At 36.8% G+C, this 12,040-nt stretch overlaps 1 protein-coding gene across 8 annotated transcripts in view; it reads left to right on the top strand.

The window, feature by feature from the left end:
- The window catches only part of SATB1 (SATB homeobox 1), a 100,012-nt gene extending 96,272 nt beyond the window's left edge, over nucleotides 1–3,740 (top strand). For 6 of the 8 annotated variants that reach the window (XM_042956687.1, XM_042956688.1, XM_042956691.1 and 3 more), the window contains 2 exons: nucleotides 218–313; nucleotides 2,005–3,740. In XM_042956687.1, the coding sequence (XP_042812621.1) occupies nucleotides 218–313; nucleotides 2,005–2,505 (597 nt within the window). In that variant the 3' untranslated portion in view covers nucleotides 2,506–3,740. Of the gene's footprint in view, nucleotides 1–217; nucleotides 314–2,001 lie in introns of all 8 variants that reach the window. The other 2 variants (XM_042956693.1, XM_042956692.1) reach the window with 2 other exon arrangements.
- The last annotated feature ends 8,300 nt before the right edge of the window (nucleotides 3,741–12,040 follow it).

Here is a 12,040-nt window from a genome sequence, read left to right as displayed (position 1 = left end):
ATGACACTGCCCTTTAGGAAAGGGATTTTCTGTAGAGGAGGTCTGTGCAATCACAACGTTATACCTCCTTGGGTGCTGTCCAGGATGAGGAGGGGAGGGAAACCTAATTGGAATCTTGCTTCTGACTCCTTGGCCCTTCCTCACCTTGTAGCTGTCTCCCCACACCCTCACAGAACACAGGTTAGGGGTGAGTCACGTCTGTTTGTCTTTCCTTTAGAGCCCCTCTCCCACCACCCTTGGGAAAGGAGAGTCTAGAGGCGTTTTCTTACCAGGCCTGCTGACCCCTGCACCATGGCTCGGTGCTGCTCCTCAGGTGAGCGGGCACAAGTTAACCTATGCCAGCGAGAGGGGGTGGCGTGAAGACCTGCTCTCCCTTGGTCTGGATTTTCAGACTTGCAAAGGACATACTAACCATGGTGGTAGCCAAAGACCACTGTGCCCCAGATTCAGCCGTGTGCTGAGCTGGTCATGGGACTGGTCTCCATTCATCCACTGAGGGAACGCCCCTGTGAGTTTAGATTGGGAGGCTCTACTATCATGTAGTTTGTTGGTGCCTTATGGCCTTGATTTGTATGATGTATTTCTGTTAAATCTAAGGGGATATTTTTAGCTTTCCCATATAAGAGAAAATGCCATTGCTTTGCAGAGTCCTAAAATTCTGTCTTTGTTGAATCACCTGCATTATTTCTTGGTATTGCTGTGGAGAATGTGTGTGTGTGTGTGTGTGTGTCTGTGTGTGTGTGTGTACACACACACAGACACACACAGCTGAAAACAATAATAGGGCTATCCATCCACTAGGAAAAAAAATCCTTGAGTGTGTATTAAAGATAAATTGGAAAAGAGAATCCCTTAGGATATCAAGCACTAAAATAATCATGAAAGCCTGAAAAACTTACTGTTTAGCAAAAACAAACAAAAAAAAAAGAAAGGTGTATGTTAAGTAATAAAAATAGTACTTGTTTGAAAATGTAAATTGTTTTTAATAAAATTGTTTCTTAGGGGGATAAAAGGAAATGCTTAGGCACGGTATAAACGTTCTAATATTTCGCGGCTTACTCAGGTTGATTTGCTTTGATGATAAGAATTATGGATATAGAGTATACAGTATGTGCATGTGTCACACATTTGTTATGTATAATTGTGTATGGAAATTACAGCACATATACAGACACTAATTACGAAAAAGTGTCTGTATACACTAAATTTAAATCCTAATCACATCTCAGTTTACTATAGACAAAACAATTTGCTAGCCGTTGTATGGTGGATCAAACCTTTATTTTTCCGTAGGAAAAAAAAAAACTTGCAGTGTCAGCCTAGTGCAATTTGGTAAGTAATTGTGCGTGTATTAAATCGGAACTGACTGGTAGGAAACTCACAAAAGTGAGAATCCCCAAAATCCTCGGAGTCTTAGGGGATAGTGCTGAAAAAGAGCAGACGTTTATCTATTTTATTTGGAATTTAAATAAGACTTTCCGTTCTTGCTCCATGTTTTAGCCATGGATGAAATGAGGCAAAACACACATTTCTTTCCCCAGGCTCTGTAGCTCTCCTTTCTAAAATGCCTTTGAAATCCTTACTCCTCAGTCTTCGTTTTAAATCTTTGTTCATTATTTACATCATAATTTGCTTTGCTGTCTTCGTCTTTGATGCGTATCCTTCTGGTGAAGTTCATGGCCCGTATTTTCAGCGCGCTGACTTTTCACTTCCGTGAGCCAGACAGAAAATGAAGGGCAGGGAGGCTCCACTGACCTCCGATAATGCAGCCCAGCGGCTGCCTCCAAAATCCTAGTAACGCCTCCCCTCCCGGTGTTTATCATTTTGACTTCTTCCCCTGATGGCGTGGGCCATCTAGCCGGCCTCCCTTTTTGTCCTGAATCTTGTCCCCCTCGGAGAAGCTACTGGTGGGATTCCGAGCCACCTGCCTCCTCCCAGATGGCTTCGCGCGCCCGCCTGGGGAGAAGGCAGAGCTCTGACTGTGCGCTTGTTCCTTTGCAGCAGCAGCCGCAGGCGCAGGCGCAGCAGCAGCCGGCGCCGCCACCCCCGCAGGCGCAGGCGCAGCAGCCGGCCGGCCCCCGGCTCCCCCCGCGGCAGCCCACGGTGGCCTCGCCCGCAGAGGCCGAGGACGAGAACCGGCAGAAGACCCGGCCGCGGACGAAAATTTCCGTGGAAGCCCTGGGCATCCTCCAGAGTTTCATCCAAGACGTGGGCCTGTACCCGGACGAAGAGGCCATCCAGACTCTGTCCGCGCAACTTGACCTTCCCAAGTACACCATCATCAAGTTCTTTCAGAACCAGCGGTATTATCTCAAGCACCACGGCAAACTGAAGGACAACTCCGGCTTAGAGGTGGATGTGGCCGAATACAAGGAAGAGGAGTTGCTTAAGGATTTGGAAGAGAGTGCCCAAGACAAAAATGCTAACACCCTTTTCTCGGTGAAGCTAGAAGAAGAGCTGTCGGTGGAAGGAAACACAGACATTAACACTGACTTGAAAGACTGAGATCAAAGTATTATTTTCATTCAACAGTGCCACTGGTATTTACTAACGACCTGAGAAGTCCACCTTGTATTCTCTCAGAAAACCTTTGTTGTTCATTGTTTGGCCAATGAATCTTCAGAAACTTGCACAAACAGGAAAGTTGAGAAAGGATAATACAGACTGCACTAAATGTTTTACTCTGTTTTACAAACTGCTTGGCAGCCCCAGGTGAAGCATCGAGGATTGTTTGGTATTTAAAATTAAAATTTGTGTTCACGGGACGCATCGAGGTGCATACCCGTAAGCATGATACCAGTGATATCTTTTTTTTTTTAAAAAAAAAATTATTCTGGAGCCTCAAACAAGCATTATAACTTCTGTGATTATTATTTCCTTCCTTTAATTATTTCTGTAACACTCCACACTGATCTTTGGAAACTCGCCCCTTATTTTAAAAAAAGAAAAAAAAAGAGTTTGTTACTCTATTGTATGTTACAAAAGAACTATAGACTGTGGAATGCAGTTTAAAGATGACATATGCCAACAAATGCCTTGTATTATATGGCACTGCCGTAATTCAAATTTGTTTTTATTTTGGAAATAAAAGTTCACTGTAATTTTTTTCATTCTCATTGTTACATGATTTTTTAAAAAATGAAAAGAAAATGTGAAACACAATTTAGTCCTCATTATTTATTTGTAGATCCTGCAGCATCATGTTGTAATTAATTTTTTGGAAGTTTCCGTTAAATGTAATATTGCTTCTCTTGTTACCATACTGATTCTTTTCTATTTATAAATGTATTTTGATGGGCAGTAAAACAAAGTGTCTTAAAAGTTTTAAATAGAGAAAATGTGCTTTACACAGTTGCCTATAAAAAGTGCTCTATGTTATCCAAGCAATTCATACTATAAGCTTCACTCTTATTGTTGTATGCAATTTTTACTATCATGCAAATAAGCTTAGGTAAATAAAACTAATAGATCACCTTAGAAAATTATGCAATTAATGTGAAAATAATGGATGTTTGCAATGTGTCTTCCTTTGGTTTACAATCAATTTTAAAGCTACATCTGTATAAAATTTCTGTATAAAGGTGTATTTCTTTTTTATGAGTTTATGGCTATGAAAACACCAGCTATTTTGTTACAGCTGGCTGTTTTTATAAGTGTATCACAATTTTCTTTATGCAGAAATGTTCTGATTAGGAGTGGTTATTGACTGTAACTACACAATTAAAATTGTTTGTATGGTATGACATGGTAGGGTTTGTCTGCTTATGTGAAGTAACTTGAAAGAGTCAAAGATGGCCCTCTCAGTTAGGTGCATGTTGATACTTTCTTGAGGATATTTTACCGATTTTATAAAGAGCAACTGAAAAGTCACTTGAAACACTGTAAATTTCAGTCACAGACGTGGTCATTTTTTTAAGTTTAACAACAAAGACCATAGCCTGTTTTTGCTTAACATTTTGCCTAACAAACAGAGCAGGATGGTCAGAAGACCTGCCAACGAAAACATAAATCTAGTCTCTAGGAGTTATGCACTTAGAATGAATTCGTCTGCATTTAGTTCACAATATTTGATTATGGCAATGCTTTTTTTAAGCTAATGTATAAATATTTTAAAGGCCTTTACCAGTAACAAAGTAAGTAGGGAAAAAATGGACCTTCTGTATAAAAACCTCACAGTAAGCAATGTATTTTTTTAAGTTCTAAGTGGAATATGAGTTAACTCGGAGCTCATTTGGTTGTGTATGTCATAAGTATAGGAACTAAATGAAGAAAATAAGAATAACACACCTGGATCTTAAACACAGTCTTCTGAACTCTCGCAACATAAAGCTCTGTAAACTCCAAGATCTAGAATGAGATGTGCTAATCATGGTCGTGGAAGGGATTGAGGCCAGCGTTGCGGTTTTTGATTGTTAGTATTTTGTTTGTATTCACTTTATCTTTTGCTGCTTTTTAAGGTTTCCTAGATGCTGATAGGGGTATCTGTCTGGGTTCCTTGATGGTTGGTTCTGAAATTGTCCGATCTCTTCATGCCTAACGTTTTTCCAGGCCCTGATGAACTCAGTGGTATGCAACTGGGCTGCTTTAATGTTGAACTTTTACTTAAGGAACTAAAATGGCATCATTGAAGACTCCCAATTCAGCCGTAAAAGTACTATTTACTTTTGAAGCACAGCTGAACTACGAAGGCAGCTGGTTTGCTGTAACTTAAAATTGTATTGAAAAAGTTTTCAGTTCTTTTTATTAAATGAGAAGACAACTTTTAAACATTTCTTGCGTAGAGTTCAGAAAATCACTTGAGCAAACGACATTTGAATTAATAAAATAGAAGCTAGATTTCATGTATTTAAAAAAGGAATACATAGAAACGAGTATGCCATAAAGTTTTTTACAAATTCCTTTCTCCTGCTTTTTCTCCTCTGAGTTTAGGGGAGAAAGGTAAAGCAAAGAGTAGACTTTTATTTTTTTAACCGGCCCAACAGAATATAAGGTGCCAGAAATTTAATTTCTTTAGAACGAAAAATTGGGTTGCAAATACGATTTCGCCATTCACAGTAACCTCATTTCTTTTGAAATAACATTTTGAAAGAATTGATGAGTGTGTGTAAGAAATCAATACGATACTAATGAAAGTCTCAGACCCTTTAACGTAAGCAGCATAATCGTACTAATATGATCTTTTAAGCCAAAAATTAAAATAAAAGCACATATTAAAAGAGAGTGATGGTCATGATGGAGTGAGCAAAATTGTTTCCAGGGAAGATGGCACAATTTGACAATGATTCGTTTGGGTGATCTTCCACATTGCTCCCCTGATGTTTTTTATTGTTAATACCAGTCCTCTTACTACAGGTGGCTATGGTAAAAACTCCTTGAACAAGCTTCATTGTGTCCAAGTATTTCAGAAACTTTTAAAAGCTGGGCATGACATAGCGCTTTGTGCTGTTAAGACCTTAGCAGAGTCAGGTAGTTTGCAGGTAATATTCAACCTTGTGCATCTGAATCTGTCATGGATTCCTTCCCTCAGCACTTTGCCACTAATTTGTATTACACTCTGTGGCCATATAATACTTGCACATTATGCAAAAAATAATGTTGACAGTATCTCCTTGGCACGTAATATGCAGAGTTGACACATAACCTTTGAAAACCAAGGTAACTAATATCTGTGCCCTAGTTGTATGGCACTTGGTTAAAAAGTCTGTACATATTATGTATAAAATGTGTATTGATTAACATTTAGTCCTAAGGAATTCTGAGCTTAAAAGAAGTGTTTTTTTTTCCAAGTAGTGATATCTATATCTAACTGTGCTTATCTAAAATATATAGCTTGAGTAGAAAACATTTTCAAAATGATTCAACATTGAGTAAAACTGACAATCCCATAACATTCCACTATTAAATTCTGCCCTTTTCCCTATTGTTACCATCAGCTAATATTAAGGTCCTTGATTGTCACAATATTATCAATAAATGAGGTATTCTGAACTGCCTGGTGATATTTTCAAAAGGAGCAAAATGTGTATACCCTATTATATAGCCCCCCAAATAGGACTGTCTTGCCAAAGCAAGCCAAAAATCTGCATGATAGTGTGGAAACCAACGAAGGTCCAAAAACATTTATCACATTTAAAATATCAGAAGATAACTGATACTGGAGCTTATCTTACAAGTAAATATTTTGGACTTTTAAAGGGGGCATATTACGGATTCAGTGTTTCTTCCAAGGCAATCCTTTCAATGTAAATACTAAATACTTGCATGTCTTGCAACAGAGGTTAAATTACAATCTATTAACCTGCACATTTTTGATAAAATATAAAGTACCCTTAATAAAGAGATGTGGTGAAAGGTGTATGTCCAGAATACTATTACCTGTTTAACAATACCAAATGTTAAATAAAAGTAGTTTGGAATTAATGTTTAAAAGATGAGCAACATTTTTAATTAAGCCTTTCTTACATTACCCTACTTCTATGAATCATGTATCTACAAATTTAATTTTATCAAGATAATTCCACTAAAATTCCATTATGGCTTCTTGCCTTACACCGAGGTTGTGTATTAAGTCACCTTCTGTCAACTATTTTCAACTGCTAATAGCCTTATTGTGATCAAAAGCACGTGACCTGGGCCCCCGGTCTCTGGCAATGGTTGATGAGGGAATACAGTAAAAGAGTACCTTATACTTGTTGCCTTGCAAAGTAAACATAAACTCTAAAGTGACCTATTTTGCACTAAATTAAATCTTGAACATTATTTCTGTACTATTAGTTGAATTTCTTGCACTGGTATTATTTGCTCTCTATGGTAGTTAAGTCTTCATTACAGTGACAGGATCTAATTCGTGTCTTTACGCCCCCAAAAGAAACGACGTCCTGTGTGCTGCTCTGATTTTCCACTCACAAAAGAACAAACAGTACCTGTTATAAATGAGGATGTTGAGAAGGTCCGAATATTTAATGTCTGCTAACTCATCGAGTCTGTGGCAGTGTGATGCAGAATGAGCATTTGTCCAGAGCACAAACCTGTCCGATAGCATCTTACTGCCGAGACAGGTGTCACCTACTCTGCCTTTGTTTCTGATTTTACTTTCCAAATGTTACCAGGTCTCTTTCAAAGCCTTCCTGTGTTCCCAGGGCCCCTCACTGACCGCACACGCAGATATGCTTAAGATGAAAATAGCAACATTTGTAAAATGCTTCATTATATAAGGTACTGCCGCAAACATACCTCCATCCCACTCTGAGACACTTCCGGCAGGCTCTGAAAAGTCCCACTTCAAAAACCAGGGAGAGGAAACTCAACTAGGGTAACTCATTTGTCCATCTAAGTGGCCACGTTGGTTTCAAGCCCAAGCCTTCCATCTATGCATTTCTATCTCTATCTTCTCCTTTATAAAAGCTTCTCCAAATGCAGAAAATGTAGAAACATTAGTTGCAATTCAAAAATTTCAGAAATATAATGTAGCATGTATTTTGTTAATATGAAAAAGTCTATCACTAAGTATTTGAAATCAAATGTGTGAGATGTTAACCTCCAAACTCTGCTGTCCTGGTGTAAGAGCCATATACAGAAAATATTTTTTTCTAAAAAAACATACAGCTTATAGGAATGTAAAATATACACGAAAAAATAGAATAATGTAATGAACCCCTGACGATTCATCCCCAGGTCAACCACTGTAACATTTTCCCAATAAGGACATTGTGAAACTCATTAAAATTAGAGATGAAATTTTGATAAAAATATTCAAACTGTTCAATGGCTTTTTCCCATAATGATGTTCTGGCATCATGTCACTTTTTACAAAGTAATGAATTTTCTGATTTCTGGAGAAAAAAATGAAGTTTTCCTCGGAACTCTCTGGGAATTCTCAAAAAGCCAATTTTAGAAGGAGAGCTTGTGAGAATTCCACAAATATTTGTAACATAAGAAAAAAAGGGACAAACCAGCCTCTCTTTATTTATAAACAATACGTGCTTTCATATCATTGTTGAAACTAAAGTACATAATTTTCAGTTATGCATAATAAAATATGTAATTAAGCAACATTCCATAGTGGATTAAAGAATTAAAAGCTTCAGGTGCAGAAAAGAATTTGTTGGCATCTTCTTTTTCAAGGTGGTATTTTGAGGTGTTACTTTTCATTTTCCTTTGACATCTTATACACAAATAAATAGACACAGATGAGAAGCAGAGAAATGAAGAAGTGGCTACCACAGTAGACCTGAAAAATAGTGAGGTAACCTATGTGCAAGGTGCCCATGAAGGCTACACTAAAAAGGACAGAAATCTAAGCCTGGGGAGAAAAAAAAATCTCTAAATTGGGGGCTACCGTTTCAAGAACCAGAAATAACATAATAAAAAGTTAATTGCAGTCGATCATTCCTGCATCTCAAACTACATTAAATTAATTCACAATTAATTCCAATTGGTAGAGTCCAGTAGACTTATGCTATAAACGTAAGTTCATAGAGGCATCTGGCATCTATCCTATTTTTTAAAAAGAGTAATGCATCAAATAAAATCAAACCCCTCAAATGTCAGACTGCGTCAGGATGATTCTGAAAATAAGCTATTCTATTGAACACTTAAGAAAAAAATTGTAATATAGAGAGGAAACACCACATCGAACATCAGTAGAACTTTATCTAGCTACAGTTTTTCATACAATGTTTAAACTATAGTTATAATCAACTGTATGAGAGCAAGTAAATTCACTATCCTGTGTCTGTATTACTCCAATCCTGACATGGAAATCTATATTTGGTTTGTGAATGAATGAGATCAGATAATTTGGAAGAAATATTGGACACATAATAAGGAATGAGACCCATATCCCATGGACAATCCTTTTAGTGGGGCTTTTTAAATGGACACATGTAGGGGCCCCTGGGTGGCTCAGTCAGTTAAGCGTCCGACTTTGGCTCAGGTCACTATCTCATGGTCCGGGAGCTCGAGCCCTGTGTCGGGCTCTGTGCTGACAGCTCAGAGCCTGGAGCCTGCTTCGGATTCTGTGTCTCCCTCTCTCTCTCTGCTCCTCCCCCGTTCATGCTCTGTCTCTCTCTGTCTCAAAAATAAATAAACATTTAAAAAAAAAAAGAAGGAAAAAAAATAAATGGACACATGTAAAGAGACTTTTGTTAGCCTATAGCATCTCATGGTCCTGCTGAAATATGACATTTTTGTTATTTGTGTGTCTTTCTGTACCCCATCTTATTACAAAAAGAATTGGCCGAAGATTTCTATATGTACTACAATATCATGGGACAAAAAAGAAAAAATAAAACAAAACATATAAAAATTTGGATAGAAAATAACACAAATTGACAAGAATATTTGACACACAGAAATGCATATCATGAGATCCCACACAATTTATTAGAGTAGGCAACAGCTTTATTGAGGTACAATTGACATACAATCAACTGCATACACTTAAAGTACACAGACTGATAAGTTTTCACACACACACATGCACACACATACAGATATGTGTGTATATTTATACACCCACACAGTTGGGAACACAACGAACACGTCCCTTATCCCAGTAGTTTCCTTGTGCCTTTTTGTAATAATTCCTCCCTCCCACCTTCCCATCCTCATTAATCACCATGCCCATGAAAGCATGGATCTGCTTTCTGTCATTATAAATTAGTTTGCATATTCTAAGGTTTTATATAAATAGAGTTTAGAAGGTACTCACTTTTGTCCACCTTCTTTCGCTAAGCATAATTATTATAAGATTGATCCACGTTCAGTTTGTTTATTATTGAGTAGTGAGTATATTATTGAGATATAGTGCAATTTGTTTCATCGATTAAGATCCTTGCCAACACTTGATATGGTCAGACTTTTTAATTTTAAACATTCCAATAGGTGTGCAGTGATACCTCACAATTTTAACTTGCATTTCTGTAATAAATTGCATTTCCCACTGAATATCTTTTCATGTGATTTGCTATCCATGTATCTTCTTTATTAAGGGTTTGTTCTTTTACCAATTTTTTTATTGGTTGTTTGTTTTCTTATTACTGACTTTTGAGAGTCCTTTATATATTTTGGTTACAAGTCCTTTGTCAGATATGTGATTTGCAAATAGTATTTCAGTCTATGGCTTATGTTCTCATTCTCTTAATAGTGTCCTTTGAAACCAGAAAGATTTTAGGTAAAGTCCAATTTAACAATTTTGTCTTTGCCTTTAAAAGTCTTGCTTTTAGTGTTATATTTGTGGAATCCAAGGTCACAGAAGTTTTTTCTTTTCTTTTCGAAGATTCATAGTTTTAAGTATGATCTATTTTGAGTTAATTTTTATATATGGTATAAGGTATCAAGGTGTGGATCGAAACTTGTTCTTTCTTTCTTTTTTCCATAAGCATTTCCAATTATTCCAGTACCATTTGTTTAAAAGCTTATTCTTTTTCCACCTAATTACATTTGCACTTTTGTCCAAAATCGATTGATCATACATGTGTGTGTCACTTCTGGACTTCTTTAAAATTTATTTTCTCACTTTTATCAACCTTTCCACCAAGACCATGCTGTTCTGATTAGCTCTACGTGTCTTAAATTCAAGTGATCTAGGTAATCTAGAGTCTTCAAATTTTATTATTCTTAAAAATTGTCTTGGTGATTCTGGATCTTTTCATCTCCCTGTGAATTCTAGATTCAGCTTGTCAATTTCTACAAGAAAAAAACACATCTGCTGAATTTTGACTGAGATTGCTTTAACTCCATAGATAATTTTGCAAAAGAGCCTTTTAACAATATTGAATCTTCAGATCCTTGAGCACTATATACGTCTTCATTTATTTAGGTCTTCTTTACTTTCTCTCAGCAATGTTTTATGGTTTGCAATATACAGTTCTAGCATATCTTTTCAGATTTACCCCTCAACTATTTCATATTTTTTATTCCATCACATATATTTTTAGAATTTTTGATTTCTAATTGTTTGTTCCTAGAATATGGATACAGAATTGATTTTTTTTTTTTTTGTATACTGATCTTTTATCCTGCAACCTAGCCTACATTCACTTAATAGTTCTAGGAGCTTTTTCGTAGATTCCATCATGTTTTCTACACAGATTATCATGTCATCTAAAAATAAAAATGGCTTTATTTCTTCTTTGCAATCTAAATACCTACTCTCTTCTCTTCTCTTCTCCTCTCCTCTCCTCTCCTCTCCTCTTCTCTTCTCTTCTTCTCTTCTCTTCTCTTCTCTTCTCTTCTCTTCTCTTCTCTTTTTCTAGAACATCCAGTACAATGTTGAATAAAAATGGGGAGAGAAGATACCTTTGCTTTGTTCCTGAACTTAAATGCTAGCAGTGTTCTAAGCCCTTTACAATACAAATTCACTTAATCTGTATAACAACCATATAAGGTAGATACATTATTATCAATAGATTCTTGATAATTAAACTGAAACACAGAGAATTTATGTAACTGGCCCTAGTGAATATATCTCTCAAAAGCTCTTTCACCTCTCAAAAAGTAGCTATAGTTTTTGCCTTGGCACTCACTGCTTTATCCTTACTAAGCGTTGATAGTTTTAACACTCAATTCTTGGTTAGGTTGTTAGGCAATGCTACAAAATCCTATTTGACTAAAACGAAGTTGAAATGTGGAAAGGGAGTAGGGGGAGGGTTGTGCAAAAGAAACTAAGGAAAAAAGAGAAGAGAGCTAAAAGAAGGAAGAGGGACTCAGGGAAAAAAGGACAAAGATGTTAGGGAGGATATAAGAAGTCTTTGGATGGCAAGCGAGATCACTCAAAGGGGAAGCATACCTCATGAATATTTCCATATGAGTAAAAAGGAAATCATGGAAACTGCCCTCTTTCAATGATTCTAGAAGCACTCCTTTTTAAAGTCTGCTGCTTCTAATAAGTGCCCTAATTTTGGAAAAAAGAAAGTATTCTATCTATAATATTAGAGGAGATCAAATGATCATATCAAAGCCCCAGATCAGACTTCTGCAGTCTATGGTCCATGGTCCAAATCTGTATTGCCACTTGTTTTATAAATAAAGTTTTATT

Source organism: Panthera tigris, chromosome C2 (genome assembly GCF_018350195.1).
Source record: "Panthera tigris isolate Pti1 chromosome C2, P.tigris_Pti1_mat1.1, whole genome shotgun sequence".
NCBI lineage: Eukaryota > Metazoa > Chordata > Mammalia > Carnivora > Felidae > Panthera > Panthera tigris.
This window is presented reverse-complemented; position numbering and strand designations above follow the sequence as displayed.